Genomic DNA, 27,489 nt, shown 5'->3' with positions numbered 1-27,489 from the left:
CAACAACTGCCTCCAGGAGCAGATGCCAACCACCACCTGGAAACAACTGCAGCAGTTGTTGAGGACAGCCGAACCCACCTTCCCCTCCGCCACCATTTATGTTCCCGTGGTCAATTTCTCCCCCCAATTACCCCCCCGCAGACAAAATCTCCTCAAACAACTCCACCAAACAATTAGCAATAAATGTACGTTTCTACCGGCACTCAACCCCTCACTTTTTCAGGTTGTGGACTCGGACCCCGTTCACTGGACCCCCCAAACCGCTCACACCATTTTCCAGTACTGGTGCAACCAGTTAAACTTGTAACAGTTAAACTTGTAAACCCTAACCCTAAACCCTAACCCTAACCCTAACCCTAACCATAACCCTAAACCTAACCCCTAACCCCTAACCCTAACCCTAACCCCCTAACCCTAACCCTAACCCTAACCCCCTAACCCCCTAACCCTAACCCTAACCCTAACCCTAACCCCCTAACCCTAACCCTAACCATAACCCTAACCCTAACCCTAACCCTAACCCTAACCCTACCCTAACCCTAACCCTAACCCTAACCCTAAACCCTAACTCTAACCCTAACCCTAACCCTAACCCTAACCCTAAACCCTAACTCTAACCCTAACCCTAACCCTAACCCCTAACACCTAACCCTAACCCTAACCCTAACCCTAACCCTAACCCCCTAACCCTAACCCTAACCTGAACCCTAACCCCTAACCCTAACCCCTAACCCTAACCCTAACCCTAACCCTAACCCTAACCCTTTTGACTTCCATGTATAGTCCATTTTCACCTTATTTAGTTGTGTTGCATCTACTTTGTTGATTGCAATTTGAGCCTGCAGAAATATAAAGAATAAAATCTCTTACATTTGATGTTTTGCTTGCAATTTTATCATGTATTGAGGTACTAATAAGTGTTTTGGGGATAACCTTTTCTTGTTTTTATAATGTTTCCCCTTTTATTTCTGAAATTATTTAACTAACAATATTTGTCTATTTTATTCTATTTATATTTCTGTTTAAGGCACCTTCCCCTCATTCCCCCCCAAAAATAAATGAATTTAAGACATTTATTAAGGCATTTTTCAAGACCTTTCTATTTATGCCTTATTTATTATATTTATAGAAAATATGGACTATTTTTCCTTACTTCATATTCATTGCCTCTGTAAATAAGTGTGATAATAATAAACAATAAATGAATTATAAATTATGAGTATAGTTAATTTTTATTTATTTATTTATTAACTATTTATTTATTTATTTATTGTATGAATACAGTCAATTTCAAAAATCAATCGCCCCTCTGGTCCAGAACAATCAAGAAGTTAAATATGAATCTGACCCTCACCGAGTGAATCTCTTATTTTATGAAAAGAAACTTCTCTCTTTAAAATTATTACTTTGGTTTTTACCTGCATGCTTCTTCTTACTTACTTATTGTATATATTTTAACTACATGACTCTTTACTAAAGCACTTATCATTATTGCTCAGATCATATTTTAATTGTTCTTTACCCAGAAGGGACCCTAAATTTATCATAGCACTAATTTGTTGTTCATTATTGTTATTTTAGTTATTTATTTATTTATTTATTTAAATGTTTATTTGTATGTAAACAAACATATGAATACCTTTTTTTCTTTCCAGCTGTTTCTTTCCCTAGCCTCAAACACCCATCCCCCCTCTTTCCCTAAACCCTAACCCCTGATTTCTCTAACCCTAAACCCCCAACCCCCCCCCCCTTCCCCAATTCCAAAACTTTTCCTTGTCTTTCCCTTCACCCCAGTCCCTCTGAATGGGTTTAGAGATTTTCCCAGTGCCAGTGTACCCCCAGGATGGTGCAGAGGTAATATCGGTGGCTTTCAGCCTGAGCTCAAGGGTTCAAACCCAAGCTGGACCACATGTCTTTTAGACATTCCTTTAATCCGAGGTTTCCATTATAACTGCATCTCCCCGCAATCACCACCAAGAAGTAATAGCTAAATGCTTTAAACACGGGCTTCGCAGCCAGGGGAACAGGGTTCGGGTCCCACTCTCTACATTCCCCATCCTCCCCAAACATCTGTAGAGTGTTTATATTGTGGACCGTATTAACTATTATTCTAATCCAAAACAAAAAAAAAATTTTTTTCAGCTTTTTCTTGCTCCGCTTTCTTCTTATGGGAGTGTTTTTTAAATTTTTAACCTAACCTAACCCCTAACCCTAACCCTAACCCTTAACCCTAACCCTAACCCAAACCCTAACCCTAACCCCAAACCTAACCCTAACCCTAACCCTAACCCCAACCCTAACCCTAACCCGAACCCTAACCCTAACCCTAACCCCAACCCCAACCCTAACCCTAACCCTAACCCTAACCCCTAACCATAACCCTAACCCTAACCCCCTAACCCTAACCCTAACCATAACCCTAACCCTAACCCGACCCTAACCATAACCCTAACCCTAACCCCCTAACCCTAACCCTAACCATAACCATAACCCTAACCCTAACCCTAACCCCAACCCTAACCCCAAAACCTAACCCTAACCCCAACCCTAACCCTAACCCCAACCCTAACCCTAACCCCAACCCTAACCCCAACCCTAACTCTAACCCTAACCCAAACCCTAACCCTAACCCCAACCCTAACCCCAACCCTAAACCTAACCCTAACCCCAACACTAACCCTAACCCCAACCCTAACCTCAACCCTAACCTTAACCCTAACCCCAACCCAAACGCCAACCCTAACCCCAACCCCAACCCTAACCCCAACCCTAACCCTAACCCAAACCCAAACCCTAACCCTAACCCCAACCCTAACCCCAACCCTAAACCTAACCCTAACCCCAACACTAACCCTAACCCCAACCCTAACCTCAACCCTAACCTTAACCCTAACCCCAACCCCAACGCCAACCCTAACCCCAACCCCAACCCTAACCCTAACCCCAACCCTAACCCCAACCCTAACCCTAACCCCAACTCTAACCCTAACCCCAACCCTCACCCTAACCTCAACCCTAACCTCAACCCTAACCTTAACCCTAACCCCAAACCCAACGCCAACCCTAACCCCAACCCTAACCCCAACCCTAACCCCAACCCTAACCCTAACCCTAACCCCAACCCTAACCCTAACCCTAACCCCAACCCTTACCCTAACCCTAACCCTAACCCTAACCCTAACCCCAACCCCAACCCTAACCCCTAACCCTAACCCTAACCCCAACCCTAACCCCTAACCCCTAATCCTAACACTAACCCTAACCCTGACCTTAACCCATGTCCACTAGAGGGAGATGTGGAGCCAAATCACACGTCAAGTCTCACAGAGGACCAGACTGTTCTGCTTTAATGATTAAAGGCCCAAGAAGTGAAAAGCAGATACAGCTAACAGTTCCATTCATCGATTGTTTTTATTACTGGAGTGTGTTTTCATTGCTGGTGTGTGTTTTTATTGTGTGTTTTCATTACTGGTGTGTGTTTTATTACTTGTGTGTGTTTTCATTACTCCTGTGTGTTTTCATTACTCGTGTGTGTTTTTGTTACTCATGTGTGTTTTTATTACTCGTGTGTGTTTTCATTACTCGTGTGTGTTTTCATTACTCGTGTGTGTTTTCATTACTCGTGTGTGTTTTCATTACTCGTGTGTGTTTTTGTTACTCGTGTGTGTTTTTATTACTCGTGTATGTTTTCATTACTCGTGTGTGTTTTCATTACTCGTGTGTGTTTTCATTACTCGTGTGTGTTTTTGTTACTCGTGTGTGTTTTTATTACTCGTGTATGTTTTCATTACTCGTGTGTGTTTTCATTACTCGTGTGTGTTTTCATTACTCGTGTGTGTTTTCATTACTCGTGTGTGTTTTTGTTACTCATGTGTGTTCTCACGTGCTCAGGTCGTCACAGCAGTAACTCCTCATTATTTCCCAGCAGGCCTTACATCAGATTGAGCTCACTGAAGCACGTTGACCTCAGACATGAGTGATGTCACCGCTTCAGCGTCCTGAAGCCTCACCTGTCCTGTGTTTCTTCTGCATGGACCTGAGATGAAGCTGGTCTGACCTATGACCCTCCTGTCATATGACCAGACAGGTTTGGTTTTAAATAGCCAATGCAACGGTAGAACTATCAGTGGCATTGATAGTGATCATGCCTGCACCTACACGTGTGAACGTGTCAGGTATGAACGTGTCCTTCCTGCCCCCCCCCCCCAATCCGGCGGCTCACTTGGTTTTTCTGAGAGGCAGACGTGATCACACAGCTTTCAACTCATCGTCTCACTGGGAAATGCAGTTTGAAACGATCCTCTGCCTCCCCGGGGGATTGATCACCGAGCAGCGGGGTCACATGACCACAGGCTGACGGGAACACTGATCAATTATCCGTTTTTAGCTGGAACTGTTCTTTAGACAAACACAAACTGAGACCGTCCACCCCATGATCAAGGTCACACCGTGTTCATGAGGCACAGGTACTCTCCCTTTAAGACACCTGGGGGGGTCGTGCTGTCTCTTTAAGGCAGGGGGCAGTGGGGGGGTCGTGCTGTCTCTTTAAGGCAGGGGGCGGTGAAGGTTTGTACTGTCTCTTTAAGACACCGGGGGGGGGGTGTCGTACTGTCTCTTTAAGGCAGGGGGCGGTGGGGGGGTCCTGCTGTCTCTCTCTTTAAGGCAGGGGGCGGTGGGGGGGTCGTACTGTCACTTTAAGGCAGAGGGTGGTGGGGGGGTCCTGCTACTGGCGCTCCGCTCGGGGCTCGTCGCTCCAGTCGCTGCTATGAAGTCGACACGAGAGCCTCTGGTGGGCGTGGGGTCACGACCCCCAGCAAAGAGACCCCGGAGGAAGACGTCCAGACGGGTTTACTCCGCCTATCAGGACCACCAGCAGGGGTGAGTGGACTCGGGGTCTTCGTCACACTCAGGGAGTCTTCATCACACTCAGGGAGTCTTCGTCACACTCAGGGAGTCTTCGTCACACTCAGGGAGTCTTCGTCACACTCAGGGAGTCTTCATCACACCCAGGGAGTCTTCATCACACTCAGGGAGTCTTCATCACACCCAGGGAGTCTTCATCACACTCAGGGAGTCTTCATCACACCCAGGGAGTCTTCGTCACACCCAGGGAGTCTTCATCACACTCTGAGTTTTCATCACACTGGAGGAGTCTTCATCACACCTGGGAGTCTTCATCACACCCAGGGAGTCTTCATCACACTCAGGGAGTCTTCATCACACCCAGGGAGTCTTCATCACACCCAGGGAGTCTTCATCACACCCAGGGAGTCTTCATCACACTCAGGGAGTCTTCATCACACCCAGGGAGTCTTCATCACACCCAGGGAGTCTTCATCACACCCAGGGAGTCTTCATCACACCCAGGGAGTCTTCATCACACTCAGGGAGTCTTCATCACACTGGGGGAGTCTTCATCACACCCAGGGAGTCTTCATCACACTCAGGGAGTCTTCATCACACCCAGAGAGTCTTCATCACAATCATGGAGTCCTCATCATACTCCGACCCAGACTTGGATCCAGACCCAGACTCGGACCCAGACTCAGATCCAGACCAGGATCTGGCCCCAGCCCCCGTAGAGCCTCAGTCAGCTCACATGTAACACACGGCTCCCCAGACCGTGTTCAGGACTGGATCAATAGTTGATATTTTTGATATTATATTATTGATATCAGGGCGGCGCGGTGGTGCAGTGTGTAGCACTGTTGCCGCACAACAAGGTGGTTGAAGGTTTGAGTCCCGCTCTGTGTGGAGTTTAAATGTTCTGTTGAGGGTCAGTCATTAAGATGAATGAAAGATTTATATTTGATATTATATTTGATATTATTTATATTTTATATCGTATTATTTCATTTGATGTTATTTTATTTATATTTGATGTTATATTTGATATTATTTATATTTGATATTATTTCATTTTTATTTGATGTTACAATATATTTGATCCTATTTTATTTATATTTGATATTTATATTTTATTTATATGTGTTATCATGTGATGTTCCTGGGCCTGACAGTTGGGGGTCCTGTGTGGACCTGAACCAGTGGTGGGTCCTGTGTGGACCTGAACCTGTGGTGGGTCCAGTGTGGACCTGAACCTGGTTCTGATGCTTCTGTCTTCAGATGTTCTCGTCTTTTGTTCTAAACTTGGTGCATCGTTCGTGTCCTCGTCTCCGTCAGACGGAGTTTCCATCAGGAGAGGATCCGTCTCACACAGAACCAGTGTTGTACTGGTTCCCCATTAACCCACCAGTGGGGCTACACCACAGCCTGGTCCGGTTCAAACTGGTTCAGACCGCCTACATGACATTAAATCCACTCGTTAAATTAACGATGGTGTTTCTAGAGTGCGACGTGACACTACATCCTGCTGCTGTGAACACAGATATCACCAGACAACCAATCACTAGCTGCTCGGACCACCGAGCCACCTGATTGGCTGTCAAAAAGTCATGTCAGCCTGGCGTCCTGCATTAGTTTTTGTCACCAGTATCATGGAGGACATGTGTGTCTGCTATGATTCTACAAGGCTACGGTGCTATGATGCTACGAAGCTACGGCGCTATAATGCTACAACGCTACAGCGCTACAACGCTACAAGGCTACGGCGCTATGGGTGGTTAGCTTCATTGTAACCCGTTGTTCTCAAGGTGAAGGTGTGATTGGTGACACAAACGTGATGACCTCTGGAGACAAAGCGTGGAGCGAGGGAACAGCGCCGCCTGCAGGCCGCTCTGACACCCTGTGTGAACACGAACAACACATTCCTGTTGTTGTTCTTGGTTTTTTCACACAGGAGGAGGTGTCCATGTTCAGATCTAGGTGTTCGTGTTCAGATCCGTGTTGGGACTGAAGCAGCAGGTATTACACGCGTCTCAGAGGAGCTCAGTCCTGTTGGTTCTGGTTATGACGCCCAGAGGAGGTCAGATGTTTGTGGAGGAGCGTGAGGATGTCCACCATCCGGTCCTACTGCTCCGGTTGGATGCAGGAGGTGCAGCTCAGGTGTTGTGTCTCCTCCTGCAGCTCCTCCGATGATGACGGGAAGGAGGAGGAGCGTGTGGACAGCAACGACCCCGAGGAGATGTTCCAGAACATCCAGCACCAGAAGGAGATCATCGCCAACATCCGCACCCAACCCTGGCCAATGAGACGCAAGCTCAAAGTCCTCAAGTAGCCCCCAGCCTGTCTGTCTGTCTGTCTGTCTGTCTGTCTGTCTGTCTGTCTGTCTGTCTGTCTGTCTGTCTGTCTGTCTGTCTGTCTGTCTGTCTGTCTGTCTGTCTGTCTGTCTGTCTGTCTGCCTGCCTGTCTGCCTGCCTGCCTGCCTGTCTGTCTGTCTGTCTGTCTGTCTGTCTGTCTGTCTGTCTGTCTGTCTGTCTGCCTGTCTGTCTGTCTGTCTGTCTGTCTGTCTGTCTGTTCTGTCTGTCAGTCTGTCTGTCAGTCTGTCAGTCTGTCTGTGTGTCTGTGTCTCTGTGTCTGTGGTGACCTTTGACCCTTTGCGGTGGGCCGAGCCCCCCCAAGAGCCCCAGCTGCTCCAGCAGAGCGGAGGATGAGAGCTTTTATGTGGTCGTTTGTTACTGCAGACATTTTATTACCCTCATCTGGGGCGGGATGCAAGCCTGCATTTTTACCCCCCCTTAATCTCAGTTCTGGACGGGTGTAATTACCCCCTTGTAATAACCCCTCGTATTTCACGCGTCCTCATTCCATCTTATCGCCTCAGCCCCCAGAGCTTCAGAGAAGCTGCTCCTCCCCCGGGTGTCATGTGATCGACTCGTAGCCCAGATGGCAGTAGAACAGCACCTCTAAATGCTAATGAGATAACCGCTACATGCTAATGAGATAACCGCTACATGCTAATCAGATAATCTTTCTTTGACAGTACTGTGGTGCAAGTGTTTCAGGTTGCTATGGTAAAAGGGACATATGCTATCACCGTTACCATAGCGTCGTGTTGTGGTTCTAGCCGTGTGTTCTGACTGTGTTCTGTTCCAGGCAGGCCAGAGAGATTGTTCTGAGGTATGAGGGCCGGCTCACCCGGACCAGAGGCTACCAGACTGCTGGAGCTGATGTAGGAACACGCGACCTACACGCCAGCCTACACGCCACTCTACACATGCCAGCCTAAACACACCAGCCTACAGGCCAGCCTACACACACCAGCCTACACGCCAGCCTACACACACCAGCCTACATGCCAGCCTACACACACCAGCCTACGCGCCAGCCTACACGCCAGCCTACACACCCCCATTCAGCGCTCACATGTGTGATGCGTTCAGTGCTCTAAATGTGTAGAAACTAAAGAACCCACCAGAACCAGGAAGTGACCCCAGTGTTTCCTGTAGGTGTTTGTTCCTTCTGAAGGTGGACTAGCTGCCACAGCGGAGCAGGTCAGCAGCATGACCCCGCCCCCCAGGCCCCGCCCCCCAGACCGAACACACACTGTTAACCAGAACACCTCCGTATGCGTAGCTGTGGAGAATGAAGACGTTCAAGCTGCTCAGACCCGTCAGAATAAAAGCCCTGTTTTAATTTAGAGTCAATTTAAAACGAGTCTGGAGGTCATTCGACCAGACGATCTATACGTCATCAATAGCTCAGCTTGCTTTAATGTGCCTATTGATCAAACAACACATCATTATAATGTACAACTGCTATGCTATCATATGATATTAATGATATGAATGATATGATAATCTGATCCAACATGATATGATAACATGAGATTAACGACGCTCCAGGTGTGTCCAATGACACTCATGTTCACGTGTTGTTGACCTCACACACGGTCACATGATGCTCTGCGTTCATGTCATCCCTACTACCTGTTGTCAGAGATAGATGGATGGATGGATGGATGGATGGATTGATGGGAGAATGGATGTATAGATAGATGGATGGATGGATGGATGGATGGATGGATGGATGGATGGATGGATGGATGGATGGATGGATGGATGGATGGATGGATGGATGGATAGATAGATAGATAGATAGATAGATAGATAGATAGATAGATAGATAGATAGATAGATAGATAGATAGATAGATAGATAGATAGATAGATAGATAGATAGATAGATAGATAGATAGATAGATAGATAGATAGATAGATAGTGTGGTGTGTGTCCGTTCTGATTGTGTGGCCAATGCAGACAGATGTTCTTGTAGTCAAGGTGTGAATCAGTTTCTGGTTGTTGGTCAGATGTTGACCTGCTGAATGACTGTCATCCTGCTTCCTGTTGTCATTCTACTTCCTGTTGTGATCCTACTTCCTGTTGTCATCCAACTTCCTGTTGTCGTCCTGCAGCTGCTGAAGAAAGTTTCCCGTCTTCTCTACAACATTGTGGTTCTTTTCATCCCGTGGGAAGTAAGAATCAAGAAAATTGAAAGTGAGTCATGTTTTTTCTCCTCGGAATGAAGGAAAGTAATGATTGTTGTGTGGAAACAACAGTCAGTGTTTCCTGTCTGTGTTCAGGTCACTTTGGGTCAGGGGTGGCTTCCTACTTCATCTTCCTCCGCTGGTTGTTTGGTATCAACATCGTCCTCACCATCATGACCGGAGCTTTCATCATCCTACCAGAGGTCAGTCCAACCATCCTACCAGAGGTCAGTCCAACCATCCTACCAGAGGTCAGTCCAACCATCCTACCAAAGGTCAGTCCTACCATCCTAACAGAGGTCAGTCCTACCATCCTACCAAAGGTCAGTCCTACCATCCTAACAGAGGTCAGTCCTACCATCTTATCAGAGGTCAGTCCTACCATCTTATCAGAGGTCAGTCCCACCATCCTACCAGAGGTCAGTCCTACATTCCTACCAAAGTTCAGTCCTACCATCCTACCAGAGGTTAGTCCCACCATCCTACCAGAGATCAGTCCAATCATCCTACCAGAGGTCAGTGGTTTCAGCCGTTTCAGACCAGACTGGATGTGAAGACGACGTGACCCTGGTCTGGTCTTTTCCGTGACTCTGGTCTGTTCCGTGACCCCAGTCTGTTCTGTGACCCTGGTCTGGTCTCATCATCATGCACTGAACTGGTCTGTGTTTGTGTTCAACAGCTACTGGCTGGAGCTCCGTTTGGAACCACGAGGAGTAAAACGATCCCCAAAGAGCATCTGGCTTCAGCTCAGGACCTGGACACCATCTGGTCTCTTGGGGTAAGGCTCTTTGTTGGACTGTTCTGTCAGTGGCCCATCACCAGCAGATCCCAAACAGCACCTGTCCCACGTTCTTCACCACCTCATGTAGTCCACAGCTAGTTTCAGTACCAGGCTGTTGGGTGGACGGTTCTCCTGGTTCTAGTCCCCGTCTTCTGTTACAGTTTACTGGACATGGTGCCGAGGTGCTAATCCTTGGGTGGAACGTGTGTCTGCTCTCCACAGGGCTACCTGCAGTACTCTGTCTTATTCTACGGTTATTACGGCCGGGTGAGGAAAATTGGTAGCGCTGGGTACCGGCTGCCACTGGCCTACTTCCTGGTTGGGATGGCTGTCTTCGCCTACAGCTTCATCATTCTTCTGAGAAAGTAATCCTTCCTCCATCTTCCTCTCGTTTGATGTTTGAGTATCTGAAGACGCGTCGTCAGGGCTCACAGGTGTAAAGATGATTGGTGGGCCTGTGGGCATGACTGTCTCACCATGTCCCCTCAGAATGGCTAGGAACTCTCGCCTGAGCCTTGCCAGCGCCTCCGATGAGAACTTCACCTTCTGCTGGAGGATCTTCTGTGCCTGGGATTATCTGATCGGGAACCCGGAGGCAGCAGAGAGCAAAGGAGCCGCCATTGTCAACAACATCAGGGTCAGACAACGAACTGCACGCCACCGTCACTCCATGATATATGCAGAACATACTGTACATGTAATATCGTCTTGCTCTGCACAGGAAGCCATTGTTGAGGAGCAGGAGAAGAAGAAGGACACTAGTTTGTAGGAGTCTTTTTTGTCTTTGCATGTTCTCATTACATGTTCTCATTCAGGGCTTTGAACCAGTTCATGGAACGAAAACAAAAACTGGAAACTTTTGGTATTTTGGCAGGAACGAAAACGAAACCCAAAACTTTCTATTTTTTAATGTTCCGGAACAGAATCGGAACAGAAAATAATTGTAAACCGGTTAATACTGTTTTTTTTTCTTTCTTGAAAAAAGTATTTGACCTCATGTTTCACTTCCTGTCATTCACTGGACGCGGGATGAGAGAGGAGAGAAGTAGCGGCTATCAGCAGCAGTTAGGAAAAGGGAAGTCTCCCAGTCACAATTTAATCATAACAGGTAAACACTGCAGTATGTCAATCTGAAAATGTATGATTTAGACATTAACTCATTGGCTGCAGTCATTTTCAGAGCAGTGTGTTCCCGTACTGCCAGCGCTTCGTAGTAAGATTGAGCTATGGGAGAAGCACAATGAAGATCTGTTGTTCAGCAATAAATGACATGGTGGAAGTTATTCTTGTCTTATTTCATGTAGTGTCTAAGTAGGAGGCATAAGCCTTAACTACAGTGATTTAACTGTCATAAAGCAGAGATGTAGTGCTGTGGTACTGTTTACTGTAGGGTAGGGACATATCTATAATTATAGTCTATAGTATATAAACTAATTGCTTTAGTTGCCAATTTAAAAGTCCTTAAGTTACCGTATTTTGCGCACCATTCGACTCATTGTACAAAGAGGCGCGGTCTAAATAACGGAGTTTATTTCTGTACTTTAACTGGACACACGGCGCACCTTATTTTTCGGTGCATGCTAGCTAATGGAAGCAAAAAGCTGACTGTGGTCGAACTGTATTGTACTACGTATTTAAATTTCTTTATTTTTTGATAAATCTGTGCTAAATCCTTTGAAGTCCTCATCTTCGGTCTGCATTGAATATCTTGGCAATTTCACTATCGCTGACCGTCTGGTTTCCGGGTGTCTGTCCGGTAATGATGCCGGCTTTTTCAAAACATCGGACAAAAGTCGAAGCAGACACGTTAGTCGAGGCATCCGCAATCCACCACATAATGTGGGGGTGTAACTCGCGGTGTAACTCACTCGGCACTGCCTCCAGTCCTGGTAAACGTGTGTTCACGTCTCTCATCCATCACTCCACGACGCACGCAGCTTAACTTTAAAGGCTCTGTTTACACCGATGTCCAGCGGTTGGAGTTCTTTCGTTAATCCTCCCAGGGTGATGGCAAGGTCCAAATTCAGCCGCTTGACGTGGTGTTTGAGAGAAGCGGTGGTGTGGGCGTGCAGGGAGTCACAGATCAAGAGAGATGGCGAAGCATGAAAAAAGACCCCCAGTCTCTTTACATGAACCGGAACAACCGGAACTGATAGCCTGGAGATTACATGTTGCGTTGTAAGCGTGTCTCTTCCCTGATGCCATTGTCGGGGGTCTTTAGCCAAACAAATGTGCTGATGCAGCATACCTGTGGTACAGTACCGGCATACCCTGTACTGCATACCGACCGGTACCTACCGGAGGTGTGCCGGACATAGCCTCGCGTAATGTTCTCTAATTGGTCCATCGCTGCTGGAGTACGTACTGACGTAATACATCCTATGTTGGTGGACAATGGTCGATCTGCCAGATCGCTGACTGAAATCACACAAAAACATTTTTACAGATTTGGGAACTCAGTGTACACATAAGACGCTTCATGTTAAAAGGCGCAGTGTTGATTTTTGAGAAATTTTAAGGTTTTTAAGCGCGTCTTATGGTGCGCAAAATACGGCACCTACATACAGTATTTATATTTACAAGGTACGTCATTAACCAGTTCAGGAACTTTATTTTTTTGTTCTAACCAGTTCAGGAATGTCAGTTTATGGATAGAACGCAAAATTCCGTTTCTGTTTGGAATGAACCGATTGGCAAAGAATTCTGGTTCAAAGCCCTGTTCTCATTACATGTTCTCAGTGCATGTTCTCGGTGAATGTTCTCAGTGCATGTTCTTGGTGCATGTTCTGTCATTACATCAGAGATGAGTTTGGATCCTTGGACTTGAGTTTGGTTTTGGTTTTGCTGATGTGTGCAGTGAGTCTGACTCTTGTAGCGTAAATTATTTTGAACTATTTATTTTACATGCGTGAAACGTGAGCCAGTTGTTCTCCATTTAAAAATTTCTGCTGTTTTGCTTCAGTAACACACATCAGGGTTCAGTTCTGAAGACACCAGAACCGAATCACAGTTTCCATTGAAAACCTTCTTAATATAATTAGACACACTAAAGTGTGCCAACTTCCTGCAGCCTCAGACTGTTGATGTTCCTTACATGTTTGTTTGTTTGTTTGTTTGTGTGTTCAGGGCTGTTCTGATCAGTCTGCGTATCTTAGCCAACATCCTGGTGCTGCTGTCTCTGGCTGGCAGCATCTACATCATCTACTTTGTGGTGGACCGTTCTCAGAAACTGGAGCAGGAGAAACCTGAGCTGACGCTGTGGGAGAAGAACGAGGTAGTACATCATCATCATCATCATCATCATCATCATCATCATCATCATCATCATCATCATCACCACCACCACCACCATCACCACCACCACCATCATCATCACCATCATCATCATCATCATCATCATCATCATCATCATCATCATCATCATCATCATCATCATCATCATCATCATCATCATCATCAGGAGAACTTGATTACCAAACACTACTAGAGTTCTGAGGTGACCTGAACTCATCACCACCTGAGTGGCTGCTCATCTCGTGGTTCCACTGTCAACCCAGATCAGCTCCTGAGTAGCTCTTGTCATGATCCATTTGTTGTGGCGGTTCACACGTCAGATGAGCAAGGTCAAAGTTCATCCTGATTAAGGTCACCAGCTGGTGTTCCTTTGGGTTGATTCCTATCTAGACAAACCATCTGTGTGCTTCTAGAGGAGAGATGGGTGTAGAACCCACTCTACATGTCTCTCCATGTGCTTCACGCTTTCTTGTCCTCAGGTGAGTGTGGTGGTTTCTCTCATCACCATGATCGCTCCATCTGCCTTCGAGCTGGTGGCCCAGCTGGAGATGTACCATCCTCGGACCTCCCTGCGGTTCCAGCTGGCCAGGTACCCCCACTCCATCACCCGATGGCTCTCATCACACCTCCAGCACTAACATGGGTCCTGTGTCCGCAGAGTGCTGGTTCTGTATCTGGGGAACCTCTACAGCCTGATTATTGCCCTCCTTGACAAGGTCAACAGCATGAGCTCCAGCGTGAGTACCGCCGGACGTTTGTCCGCGTCTCATTCCAGGACTCCAATCATCAGTCCTTTCAGTTCCAAAGGTCCACGAGGTTTACAACCTGTAAAAACACACATTAGATCCCCAGTACTGGAGCAGAAGAATATCTTGAGTCTGCTTGAGGTTTCTGCCTGATAAAGTTCTTGTTTGGTGTAGTCAGTAGACCGGCTCCTGAAGTCTGGACTGGACCTGTGGTTCTTCAGCACGGCACACAGCTGGTGACGGATTGTGTGTCTTCCAGGTCCCTGTGATTGCTGGGAACTGGTCGGACTCCAGCTCCTTCCTGGCTACAATCGCTCAGCCGCTGGAGGGCAGCCTCTCTGGACATAGCAACAGCACCATAGCAACCATTACCGCGGTGTTGGACATCACTACCACCGGCCAGAGCACCCCAAGGAGCAACGGAACGGCTCTGCTTGAGAGGAACACCCGGTCCCAACAGGACCAGTGCTGGGAGACCTACGTAGGACAGGTTTGTGACGTTCACACGAGCCAGACTCAGGACCACGTCTGAGACCCACGGACTCCCCGACGGAACGTGTTCAGAAGGTCAGGTCCTTAACATGTGCACATTGACATGCGTGTCCTGTGGTGTGTCTGCAGGAGATGCTGAAGCTGTCCATCATTGACATGATCTTCACCGTGGCCAGCATCCTGCTCATCGACTTCATCAGGGGTTTGGTGGTGCGCTACCTGAGCGACTGCTGCTGCTGGGATCTAGAGAGCAAGTTTGTAAGTTCCTCACCGTGAGGTTTGGGTTCAGGGTGCTGAAAGCTCTGAGCAGGGTGTGGTTCCAGTCCAGGTAGGAGTTCAGGATGTGCCTAGCATCCCAGTGAACATCTGTAGGTTTGAAGAAGATGGTCAGGTGACAGCCTCATGGCTGACCCTTCATGAACGACCAGGAACAGCAGTGTGATCAAAACCTGTTCTCCTTCCCCAGCCTGAATACGGAGAGTTCAAGATAGCGGAGAACGTCCTGCACCTGATCTACAACCAGGGAATGATCTGGTGAGTGCGGCTCCGGTCTCAGGTCAGAGTGTGGAGGACGTTGTTCATGGAGACAAACGACCTTAACGCCAGCTGCCCCCCCCCCAGGATGGGAGCCTTCTTCTCGCCCTGTCTTCCTGCTTTCAACGTGCTGAAGCTAATTGGTCTGATGTACCTGAGGAGCTGGGCGGTTCTCACCTGTAACGTCCCCCATCAGCAGGTGTTCAGAGCCTCCAGGTGTGTTCCACACCCTTCAGGTACACAGGCTGTAGTCAGGTTGTTGTAGGTTCTGTATGGATTCACTGTCAAGACCAAATGCAGACCTGCAGACCACCTGCAGACCTACAGCAGACCAACTGCAGATCTACTGCAGACCTACTGTAGACCTACTGTAGACCTTACCTACTGCAGACCTACTGCAGACCACCTGCAGACCTACTGTGGACCTACTGCAGACCACCTGCAGACCTGCAGACCAATTGCAGACCTGCAGACCTACTGCAGACCACCTGCAGACTAACTGCAGACCTACTGTAGACCTGCAGACCTACTGTAGACATGCAGACCTACTGCAGACCACCTGCAGACCAACTGCAGATCTACTGCAGACCTACTGTAGACCTACTGTGGACCTTACCTACTGCAGACCTACTTTAGACCACCTGCAGACAACCTGCAGACCTACTGCAGACGTACTGTAGATCTGCAGACCTACTGCAGACCTACTGCAGACCTCAAATTCAATCTTCCTGACAGAGCTTTTTCTGCTATGATTCCCTGAACTGTCAAAATGAAATCAGTTCCTGTGTGATCGACTCCTGTGTGATCGACTCCTGTGTGATCGGTTCCTGTGTGATCGACTCCTGTGTGATCGGTTCCTGTGTGATCGACTCCTGTGTATAATTGGTTCCTGTGTGATCGGTTCTTCAGCTGAAATCATGGAGGACGAGTTAATTCAACACGCCTCACATGTTTGGTCCTTATCTGTGGCTCCCAGATATGTTGGACACACACCCACCCACCCACACACACACACCCACAAGCAACACGCACGCATACCCACACGCACCCACACAGACACACACACACACACACACACACACACGTGAGCCATTCCATGTAATGGACAGGCTGCTGAGTGATGGTGTGTGATAACGTCTGCAGAGCGCTGACACACTGGAACCCACCAGCTGTCTAGACCAGGTGGAGCCAATCACACACACTGTAGCATCATCATTAGCATTAGCTCTGCAGCTCAGGATTAGTTTCTGCTACCTGAGTACAGCTGGAGGGGCAACATGTCCTTAAATGAGCATGTGTTTCTAAAGCGCTCAGCAGGAGGTTCTACAGGGATGAAAGTTCTACATTGGTGATGGTCCAAACCTGGTCCAGACCAGGTCTAGACCCAGTCTAGACTCAGTCAGACCCAGTCCTGGACTCACCAGCGTCTTCTTGCAGGTCCAACAACTTCTACTTGGCCATGCTGCTCTTCATGCTGTTCCTCTGCATGCTGCCCACCATCTTCGCCATCGTGAGGTACAGACCTTCACAGCACTGTGGCCCCTTCAGGTGAACACACCACCCCCCAACCAGCACACACACACACACACACACACACACACACACACACTTATTACCACACACTGATGATGTCACTGACTCTTCCAGCGGCCAGGAGAAGATCTATGACATCATCTCTGAGACGGTGGCCAGCGACTTCCCCCTGTGGTTCAGGAGCGTCATGAGTTATATCACCAGCCCCATCGTGGTGCTGCCAGCACTTCTGCTGCTATTGTAGACACACACACACATACACTAAACCAGACTAACATTGGGGTTAGCTAGTCCAGCTAACCAGAGCACCTACTCACCTGTGACCTCTGACCCCTGTGTGTTCCAGCATGCTGATCTACTACCTCCAGGCCATCGCCAGGTCCCTGAAGTTCACCAACAACCAGCTGAGAATGCAGCTCCAGACGGTGAGGTCCACATCAGAACCAGGGTGGGCGGTTGTTCGGTCCCGTCCCAGAGTTCATTTCACCTCCGCATCCCACCATCCCTGGGATGCGCTTCAAAAATTGTTCAGATTTTTTCTGGTTTTGGTTTGGCTTCTTCTGGGCCTTTATCTGACTGTCTACAGTAATATCTGTCCCTTTTTCTTCATTAACTTTTGATTGTTTTTAGTCAAGAAAGAACTCATGGTCACTTGGTTTTTCTCCAGCTTTTGCATCATTTTGGGACTCATGGTGATGATGTCAGACTAACTCCTCTCTCACTGCAGCGTGTGAAACCAACAGACGGTGTGTTGCCGTTTGTTCGATTTTAATAAGACAGAATCTCACAGTTAAACCAAGACAGAGCGCTGTAACTGCACCATTTGCAGTTTGTCTTCAGTTTAGGACGAATTCATGCTTCTGATTAGTGGAAAGGTTTTTTCCAATGTTTTGGCTCAACCCTTCTTAAATGTAAAGAAGGAGGGGCTATTATCTCTGGACCACATAACCATTTCTGTAGTAAAGCCTACGGCCAGTTGGCAGGTCTCCTTAGATACCACAGGTTTCCTTCCTGCAGTAGAACGATGATGTCATCACAGGACAGTCACGATGATGTCATCATGCATGTCATAAAGTCACACGTGGTTATGTCTGCCTCCAGGAGCGCACCGAGGACAAGAAGAAGGTGTTTCAGATGGCTGCAGGTACGTGCGTCAGCTAGCTGTGTGTGGTTCCTGTTTCTGCTGGGGGAGCGTCCCTCACACTGTGACCCCTCCCTCACATGGTGACCCCACCCCCCCAGTGAGACTGCAGGCTCCAGAGGCAGCGGACGACCAACCAGACCAGCTGGACACCCAGGACACCTCCACCCACACTCCATCTCCTCCACGCAATGGGAGTGTCACAAGCTTCCAGTCTCCCAATCACCATGGCAACAGCATACACACCATCAGCCAGTCAGCATCCAGGGTGGACCTCGACCGGGGCCACAGGGTGGACCCCCACAGGGGCCACAGGGTGGACCCCCACAGGGGCCACAGGGTGGACCCCCATAGGGGCCACAAGGTGGGATCTGTGGCCGGTCCAACGGGGAATAAACTACACAAACCGAGGCGGGGCCACATCCCCAACAGGTGGGTAGTAGGTATTGGTAGGTTATTTGTAGATTATTAGTAGGTTATTGGTAGGTTATTGGTTCAGATTTATGAAGAAGGACTCTAAAGGGAGAAATATGATCAGTGATCAATAAATAAACCTACGACTCTGTGTTCTATCAATCAGTGATGGATCAGTCCATCCATCAGACAGGTTGAAGAGGATGTGGGCGGGGCTAGCGGGTCTGGTCATGAAGCTGATTTTCATGTTTTCACGTCTCACCACAGGCCCCCTCCCTGTCTGGGGGGGCCCAGTGGGTCCTGCAGGTCCAAGTCCTACCACCAAATGGCCTACAGCCCCCCCGCCCTTTACGCTGGCAGCATCCAGTCGGACCCCCCCTGCAGGAAGAGCCTCCGCCCCCTCCGTCCGGTGGTAGTTGCTCAGAGCTACGGGGGCCGGCGGGGGGGGCCCCCCACCCGCTATGTGATCATCAATGAGCAGGAGCTCCGCCCACCCACGCGGATCCCTCGCCACTACCTCGTGGAGGAAGACATCCTAGAGCTCCATCCCCGGAAGTTCAAACGCCACAGGCCACGCCCCCCTCAGCAGCCCCACTCCCATTGGTCCCCACGGCAGCTCAGTGATGAGGAGGAGGAGGGGGGAAGAGGCAGGAGACCCACCTTGGAGGAGACACCCCCACTCGGCCCCCTCCTCCAGCCGCCACACTTCTTCATTGGCGACTGTGTGGAGAGGTCACAAGACGGCCACGCCCCTCTTGGAAGAGGCGGAGCTCTAGGAGACGAGGAGGAGGAGGAGGAAGAGGATGGAGTTCCGTGGGAGGGGCTAGAGTCGTGTTCCCGCGTCCAGGCCAGCATGACGGTGGCAGACCCCCTGGTGGTGCGAACCAGGCGTCGCACCCGCCCCCCAGGTAGGACCACCCACCCCGAGCCCTATGATAGGCCCACCACGGAGTCTGACTCCGCCTCCCCCGCCTCCAGCAGCGACCAGTACATCCAGGTCATCCACCACGCCCCCCAGGAGTTCAAAGGTCAGCGTGGAGCCCAGCCCCCTGGACGCCTCCAGCATGTGACGTCCCCCTAGGCCCCGCCCAGTGGTCCACAGACCTCCCCACCGCCAAATGGGCTTGGGTGGGGGGGGCAGTTTAAAGATGGACGTGTCAGGAAACAATAAACGTAAACAAAGTTAACAATAAATGTATACAATAAATGTATACAATAAAGAAAACAAAGTAAAAAAAAACAATAAAATCAGTGTCGGTGCTCATATTAAGAAAATAACGGTTCCCGGTAACACTGGCCGGTCCCGGACCGGAACGCGTCCATACCGGGTTGATACCGGGTCATCGACATGAAAACACTTTTATTCTGAAAACCCCAACCGGAAGTGTCTCCCCCGGACGTTGTGAAACCTCCGCCGACTCTTACGTCCTCCAGACATTTTAACGGTTCACCGGCTGTTGGTCGGAGATCGGTGCGTACCGGTACCGGTACCGGAGCGGGATGCGGTAGCGGCTCCGGTAGCGGGTCGGGGCAGCAGCCGGACACCGGAACCGGTCGTTCCGTCCAGCCGCCGCTGGAGCAGGTTGGCCTCTCAGTGATCACGTGCGGGGGCCCGTTAACGCTACGTGTCACCGGCGCTGCACGTGTGTGAGGCCGACTCGGTCCCGGTGGGTCGTACCCGGTCCCGGTGGGTCGGTCCGTCGCCATGGACTACGAGCGGGCGGCCCGGGCGGTGGCCGACACCCTGCTGAGCTACAAGACGGACGAGTCTGGATGGAAAGTCTGCAGGAAGTCGGTGAGTCGCAGACACGCCCACATGACACCACGTGACCATGTGGTCCTGAGACTAGTTCAGTGGGTGTGGCCACATGATGATCGCCTGGCACGTGTGCTCTGCTTCTGTCTGCGGTGGGGGTGTTCCCGCCCCCTTTGGTCTGGAGTGGTCAGTGCACCTTCAAAGAAATCTGTACCATGTCACATGACCTCTGAGTCAGCATGTGCTGTCAAACACTTCTCCTGACCCTTAACCCTTGACCCCTAAACCCTGACCCTAAGGCCCCGTCCACACGATGACGGATTTTTTTAAAACGCAACTTTTTTGTTGCGTTTACGCCTTCCGTCCACACGACAACGCCGATATCCGGAACGAAAACGCAATTTTTAGAAAACGCTGGCCGAGGTGGATTTTTAAAAAAAACCATGGGTCTGGGTTGTTGTGTGGACGGTGTATCCGCAACTTTTAAAAAACGCTGACGTCTTGCCTGCGACGAAAACCTCTGTGACGTCATAATAATGGGCCGTGTGTTGTGACAGCAAAATACGGAGGATTCCTATTGGATAAAATTTGACTCAATACTGCCACCACATGGTTTGGCATGCTTATAGCCGTCTTCGAAAGCGCACTGGTGCGTTTACGTGTGGACAAAGATTTTTTTGAAAACGATGTCGTTCTGACGCGAATCGTTTTCGACGCATTTTTAAAAAGTTGCGTTTTTTAAAAAATCCGTCATCGTGTGGACAGGGCCTAAGCATTGACTCCTAAACTCTGACGGGATCAGTGTGAGACAGGGGATCAGCGTGAGACAGGGGATCAGCGTGAGACAGGGGATCAGCGTGAGACAGGGGATCAGCATGAGACAGGGATCAGGGTGAGACACGGGATCAGGGTGAGACAGAGGATCAGGGTGAAAAGAATCTGGACTTGGTTAAAAACATCTGGTATTCTCTACACTTTAGAACTTTTCTGTTTTGTAAAATAGTAAACTTAGTGAATGTGATTAAACTGTTTTTGTAAAAATAAAAATTCTTCTTCTTCATCTCTGACAGAACGATGTCATAGTGTCGTGGCGTTCCTCATCGGAGTTTCCTGGGAATGTGTGAGAAAACTTCTCTTCCTCTTTGCAGTCTGTCTGTCTCTCTCTCTGACTGTCTCTCTTACCGGGTTCTTCTTCTATCGTCCCCTCCAGGTACAAGGGGGAGGGTTTTATTCGGGGCAGCCCACTGAAGGTGTGGGAGTGTCTCAAACCGGTGCCCAATGGACTCCGGGTCCAGTGGGACAACAATGTGAAGACATTTGAACTTGTGGAACAGATCTCAGAGGTGGGTAACCAGTGAGCAGCAGACGGGTAGTCAGTCAACCCGGTTTCACTCCATCCACTTCCAGGATGGGTTTTTGTGATTTCTGTTCTAGAGCTGCACCGGGCATCTCAACAGGTTGTCTCTAAAAGGTCAAACCAGGTCCAACATCTAAAACCTCAGAGGTCAAACCACCTGTGGACACCAACAACACCTAGACTGATGTTCGCCGTTGCTTCTGACCACTTGACCCCACCCTCCTGCTGAATTGGACCCATTAGTTCAAACCCATGAGTAACGTGGACCCCAGTGCAGCTCTAATGTCATGTGACCACTTTCCCTTGTCTCTGTTTGCACAGGATGTCTCTGTCTGTAGGACGGTCACGCCTTCAGCAGCGATGGGCATCATTGCTCCACGAGACTTTGTGGATGTGATTTTAGTTCAGAAATACGAAAATGGCACCATCTCCTCCAACGGTGCGTAGTGACTCTCCTCCATTTCCGGTTTTCTTCTGTGTCTAAGATTAGCGTCCACATGGGGGTTAGACCGCGACCAGGATATGAGATATTCTGCTGAGACTGTAGGTCTAAACAGACTGAAGTTTCAAGTTTATTTATTCCTATATTAGATGCCTTCTTATGAAGGCATCTAATGCCACAGATTTATGACATGATTAGTGATTGATAAACCAAACAGCATCTCTGACTGCAGCCCAGTACGTCTGCAAGACACAGTCACTGCTGGAACGACTTTGACTGGGTGTCCAAAGCAGATCTGAGACAAGTCCTTGAATAATCCCATTAGTTTAAACATTTTAAATCCTGACAACCATGCAGTGCATCTTTTGGGATTAATCATTTGTACCGATGCTGCTGCTGTGGTTGACACTCCATGAATGAAAGTCATGGAGGAGACAGAGATGCAATGTCTGTGTGGTGGGACCAGATTAGTGTGTTATAAAAAGTTCTTTGTCGTCAGTGTCACCATTCATTTAATTTAATTTAATTTTAAATTTTAAATTTTAATTTAATACACTGTTATAATCCCCGAAGGGAAATTAAGACTTTAAGAATTTAAGAAAACCTCAGAAATTAAGAACATGGGTCACCATGTTTCTGCTGCAGTCTAGAAAAAAATCCTGCCTTCAGAGAGGAAGCTCACGTTTGAAACCCGTAACCCTGACCCCCAACTCTAACCCACCTAACTGTAACCCCAACTCTAAACTCTCCAACCCCACCCCTAACTATAATGCTAACTATAACCCCCAACCCAAAACCCTAACTCTAACTCCCCCAACCCTAACCCTGACAACCCTAACCCCCAACCCTAAGCCTAACCCCACCAACCGTAACCCTAACTCTAATCCCTCCAACCATAACTCTAATCCCCAACCCTAACCCTCCCAACCCGAAACCCTAACCCTAACTCCAATCCCAACTCTAACCCCTAACTCTAACCCCCCAACCTTAAACCTAACTCCTACCCTACCCCTGACTCCCCTAACCCTAAATCCAAACCTAACTCTAACCCCCAACCCGAAACTCTAACTCTAACTCTAAGACCCCGACTTTAACCCTGACTCTGCCCCCAGCCCTAACCGTAACCCTAATTAACTTTACCCCTAACACTAATGTCCCAACCATAAACTAACCCCCACCCCTAACTCTAGCTCCAACCGTAACTCTAGCCTTAACCTTAATCCTAACTCTTCACTTTAAACCTAACCCTAATCCTGACTCTACCTTTAATTCTAACCCTTTACCCTGGCCCTAATCCTAACCCTAACTCTCACTTTAACCTTAAACTTAATCCTGACTCTAACTTTAAGCCTAACCCCTTACCCTAATCCCTTTACCCTATCCTAACACTAGCCCTAACACTGGCCCTAACGCTAACCCTTGCCCTAACTCCTAACCCTAGACCTAACACTAATCCACCCAAACTGGAATGGGACAGTGAGGGGACGTCTTCATGTGTTTTCAGTGCTGATCCACAGCCAATCGGTGGTTTAACTTCATCATGACCGCCTGCATGTGTTCATGTGTCTTTGTGTCCTAACAGCCACCAACGTGATACACCCCAGCTGTCCTCCCCAGCCGGGCTACGTCAGAGGATTTAACCATCCCTGTGGTTGTATCTGTGTCCCCGTGTCAGGGTGAGTACCCCAGAACACCCTAACCCTAATCCCAAACCTCCACCCCTAACCCAAACCCTAACCCTATCTCTAATCCCTAACCTAAAACCCCTAGCCCGAACCCTAACCCCTAACCCTAGTTCCAAACCACCACCCCAAACCCTAACCCCATCTTTAGACCTAACCTCTAACTCTAGCCTAACCCCTAACTCTAGCCCTAACCCTTAACTCTAGCTCCAACACTTAATTCTAGCCTAACCCTTAACCCTAGTCCAAGCCTTTAACCCTAGCCCTAGCCTTTAACCCTAGCCTTAACCCTTAACTCTAGCCCTAACCCTAATCCCTAAACTGAACCTTAACCCTAGCCTTAACCCTGAAACAAGCACCTGAGTTCCTCTTCCTCCATGTTTCACACTGTTTCTTCCACTCTGTTTCCAGGGACTCCAATAAAACCCAGGTGTTCACGTTCTTCCAGACGGACTTGAGTGGGCTCCTTCCTCGCTCGGTGGTCGATTCGTTCTTTCCCTCCAGCATGGCTGAGTTCTACAGCAATCTGGCCAAGGCCGTCAAGTCCTTCAAGAACCTTTGACAGAAACAGAAGACCCCCGACACCACCTTCACCTGAGTCCCGCCCACTCAGACCAGGTGACCTGCTGGTTTTACACTGAGACGATCAGAGATCTTACCCACTGTGGATTCATGTAGGAGGAATCCACTGGAGGAGTCCCGCTACAACAGAACCTGCATTCTACCGTAGTTTGTTTACATTAAGGTGACCTATTCCTTAGAATATTTTTAGCTAAGATATGATGATTCTCCTTCATCATTCGTACTTTCATGTGGACAGTCAGCATGCATGTTGCATGGATCTTATTTACCCTATGATAGGATGAACACTGTCCTGGAGAACCGGCCAGTACCTCATGTTTGGTTGTTTCAGTTATGTTGTCATTTGATCATAACATTCGGTTCTCTTGGGTTAGGGTTAGGGTTAGAGGTTAGGATAGGGTAGGATTATGGTTAGAAGTTAGGGTAGGGCTAGTGTTTAGGATTAGAGGTTAGGGTACGGTTAGGGTTACAGGTTAGGGTAGGATTAGGGTTAGAGGTTATGGGTTAGGGTTAGGGTACGTTAGAGGTTAGGGTTAGGGTAGGGTTAAGGTTAGAGTTTAGGGTAGGATTAGAGTTTAAGGTTAGGGTTACAGTTTAGGGTTAGTGGTTGGGATTAGAGTTAAGAAAGGAACCTGTCCTATCTATTTGACCTTTGAACCCTGTAACCTTCATGACATTCCAGTGTGATGTTATTGCTGTAATGTTAATGTAACCTGCTGATACATAAAGGCTGACTTTGTGGTGGTCCTGTATTATAGTTGACTGCTGTATAAGATATTGACCCCACCTCTGACTGGTACCAAGTGACCCGTTTCCTTTACCTGGTCCCACTAGAGATCATACCTCAGTGCGGGGTTACCGGGTACCAGTACTGGGTCGCTGATAGAAGCACCTGTGAAGCACGTCAGATGCAATCAGCTGACTGGATGAATCATTATCTGTCAGAGAGACAAGTGTTCATGACCCATCCGTGTTCCTTTAAGGGATGTTTGGGGCATTGACCAGTCTGGCTTCTAACAACGCTTCCTGGGTGTTTCTGAAGTGACGCCTGAACACTTTAACTTCACACATTGTACTTATTTATGGTGACAGTCCAATAATGAATAAAAAACGAATCACCTCAGTTTTTAAAGATCGTGTTGATTTTATTGATTATGTATTTTCTGTGATGAATATCTGGATGGTGTTTTTGACATGGGGGTCTTTGAAGATGGTTAATAATTGTTGGATCGTTGGCGCCTCCATGTGGAGGCATCAACGGATAGCAAACCAGTGTAAGGGGACAGGATGCTGACTCAGACCTGGACCTCTAATGCCAGCATGGACAGACCTGCAGAGTGTTCCAACTGGACAGTCCAAACACTGGTACAGTTTACCATCGCCAGGTCTTCCGCCAATCAGCACTTCATTCCTCGATCGGATTATCATTAATGGTCAGAGAAGTGCTTCATTTTCCTCTAAGTGACCCCCCCTCCGTCACCCATGTGCAGTGAATTACCCCCAGCCACATGTAAACCACCCTCTGATCTGTTCCTCACAGACAAACTGTCACACAAAGATCTCACAGCTGATTTCAGAGTTCCGCCGAAACCAGTCCCATTGTGACAGACATGCAGAGAACCAGAGACCGACTCTAATCTTACAACCCTAATCCCCTAACTTTAACCCTAACCTAACTTTAACCATAACCTAACTTTGACCCTAATCTAACGCTAATCTAACCCTAATCACCTAACCCTTATCTAACCCTAACCCTAATCCTAATCACCTAAACCTAATCCAACCCTAACCCCTAACCCTAGCTCGTCCATCCAGGGGGTGATGCCTGAGGCGTGGGGTACGACAGTGACCAGGGGTCTTGGTGCAGATGCTGTTTTTCATGTCAAAGTTCAAATGACTCAAAAGTGAAATGATGGTGGAAATGTGAGGCGTCTCACGCCAACTTCACGCCTGGATATGTGTTTTTACAGCTGTTGATCCTTTGGCAACACCTAGAGGTGATGCTGGGGAACTGATAATAAATGTGCAAACAGTCCTCAGGCTGAGTGGGGGGTGGTGGTGGGGTGATGACCTCCATTCCACGCATTCGGTCTGCTGGAGGGACGGTGGCACACCAGGCCCGTGAAGCCTTCCAAATCTCCAAAGACAACAATGAACACACAAAAGTAGACAGTGGTCCAGAGGACGTACGGAGGCAGCATCGTGGTTTTTAGATCGGATCAACCAGCAACACAATTATGTGTGTGTGCTTGTGTGTAAAAGAGTAAGTGTTCATTGACCAATGATTAAAAGACTCGGTCAAGCTGCAGGTCTTTAGGTGTGTGTTACAGATTACGTCTATTGATTTGAAATGTGTTGACAAAAGAGTGGTCAGGTGACTTCCTGTCCTAACTAGCAGACGTTAGGGTTGAGTTCCTGCAGCCACATCAGCGATGCTGTTTTCAGAGTGAAGCTCTAACCCTAACCCTAATCCAACCCTAACCCTAATGTAACTCTAACCCACATCAGCGATGCTGTTTTCAGAGTGAAGCTCTAACCCTAACCCTAATCCAACCCTAACCCTAACCCACATCAGTGATGCTGTTTTCAGAGTGAAGCTCTAACCCTAACCCTAATCCAACCCTAACCCTAATCACCTAACCCTAACCCACATAAGTGATGCTGTTTTCAGAGAGAAGCTCTGGAGCCAACGACACATCGGATCTCGTCTCCTCACGCACATCCTGAAGCCCTGCTGGGGGGGTTATGGACCCTGTAACCCTTTGACCAGCATGCAACCCCCCCACTGGTCCAGCTGAGGCTGCTGGTTGACTTCCAGAGGCTTGAGTCGGTTATTTCTCCTCGGTGTCCATGACTTCCAGCGCTGCCAGTGTGATTTTTTTCTAGTCAGTGTCTCAGGTGGAACTCTGGCTTGTACAGGTGAGGTCACATGTCTGTATGTCCTCCTTTATCAGGTACCAACACCAATTTATTAATCATTTATTATCCATCCATCCATCCATTCTCTTCCGCTTATCCGGGGTCGGGTCGCGGGGGCAGCAGCTTAAGCAGGGAAGCCCAGACTTCCCTCTCCCTAGCCACTTCATCCAGCTCCTCCGGGAGAATCCCAAGGCGTTCCCAGGCCAGCCGGGAGACATAGTCTCTCCAGCGTGTCCTGGGTCGTCCCCGGGGCCTCCTCCCGGTAGGACGTGCCCGGAACACCTCACCAGGGAGGCGTCCAGGAGGCATCCTAACCAGATGCCCGAGCCACCTCATCTGGCTCCTCTCGATGCGGAGGAGCAGCGGCTCGACTCTGAGTCCCTCCCGGATGGCCGAACTCCTCACCCTATCTCTAAGGGAGAGTCCGGACA

The 27,489-nt window shown here is 48.6% G+C and overlaps 2 protein-coding genes across 3 annotated transcripts; both read left to right on the top strand.

Annotated features, from left to right (window-relative positions):
* Window positions 1–4,712: 4,712 nt before the first annotated feature.
* LOC137599258 (transmembrane channel-like protein 3) lies at window positions 4,713–19,507 on the top strand. Of its 2 annotated transcripts, XM_068320084.1 has the most exons (22): window positions 4,713–4,878; window positions 7,027–7,173; window positions 7,996–8,071; window positions 9,314–9,395; window positions 9,482–9,588; window positions 10,065–10,163; window positions 10,389–10,531; window positions 10,656–10,803; window positions 10,888–10,931; window positions 13,293–13,440; window positions 13,940–14,049; window positions 14,119–14,197; window positions 14,466–14,696; window positions 14,828–14,956; window positions 15,165–15,232; window positions 15,320–15,448; window positions 16,670–16,780; window positions 16,880–17,005; window positions 17,112–17,190; window positions 17,867–17,909; window positions 18,008–18,338; window positions 18,588–19,507. In XM_068320084.1, the coding sequence occupies exons 1-22, from the start codon at window positions 4,766–4,768 to the stop codon at window positions 19,399–19,401; spliced, it is 3,357 nt and encodes a 1,118-aa protein (XP_068176185.1). In that variant the 5' UTR covers window positions 4,713–4,765; the 3' UTR covers window positions 19,402–19,507. The 2 variants fall into 2 exon arrangements, with proteins under 2 accessions (XP_068176185.1, XP_068176192.1); XM_068320091.1 differs by lacking the exon at window positions 16,880–17,005.
* An 85-nt stretch (window positions 19,508–19,592) lies between these two features.
* On the top strand, window positions 19,593–25,254 carry stard5 (StAR related lipid transfer domain containing 5). The gene is made up of 6 exons (XM_068314267.1): window positions 19,593–20,115; window positions 21,147–21,196; window positions 21,287–21,419; window positions 21,755–21,872; window positions 23,458–23,551; window positions 23,969–25,254. The coding sequence occupies exons 1-6, from the start codon at window positions 20,026–20,028 to the stop codon at window positions 24,117–24,119; spliced, it is 636 nt and encodes a 211-aa protein (XP_068170368.1). The 5' UTR covers window positions 19,593–20,025; the 3' UTR covers window positions 24,120–25,254.
* Window positions 25,255–27,489: the final 2,235 nt, after the last annotated feature.

Source organism: Antennarius striatus, chromosome 1 (assembly GCF_040054535.1).
Source record: "Antennarius striatus isolate MH-2024 chromosome 1, ASM4005453v1, whole genome shotgun sequence".
Classification (NCBI taxonomy): Eukaryota; Metazoa; Chordata; class Actinopteri; order Lophiiformes; family Antennariidae; genus Antennarius; species Antennarius striatus.
This window is presented reverse-complemented; position numbering and strand designations above follow the sequence as displayed.

Bases quoted from the DNA above. Each gene is read 5' to 3' on its own strand.
- LOC137599258 (XM_068320084.1), top strand. From the start codon at position 4,766: ATGAAGTCGACACGAGAGCCTCTGGTGGGCGTGGGGTCACGACCCCCA. The intron at 8,072-9,313 runs GTAGGAACACGC...GTCGTCCTGCAG, and splicing joins ACCAGACTGCTGGAGCTGAT to CTGCTGAAGAAAGTTTCCCG. The intron at 17,006-17,111 runs GTAGACACACAC...TGTGTGTTCCAG, and splicing joins CCAGCACTTCTGCTGCTATT to CATGCTGATCTACTACCTCC.
- stard5 (XM_068314267.1), top strand. From the start codon at position 20,026: ATGGACTACGAGCGGGCGGCCCGGGCGGTGGCCGACACCCTGCTGAGC. The intron at 21,197-21,286 runs GTGAGAAAACTT...CGTCCCCTCCAG, and splicing joins TCGGAGTTTCCTGGGAATGT to GTACAAGGGGGAGGGTTTTA. The intron at 21,420-21,754 runs GTGGGTAACCAG...CTGTTTGCACAG, and splicing joins TTGTGGAACAGATCTCAGAG to GATGTCTCTGTCTGTAGGAC.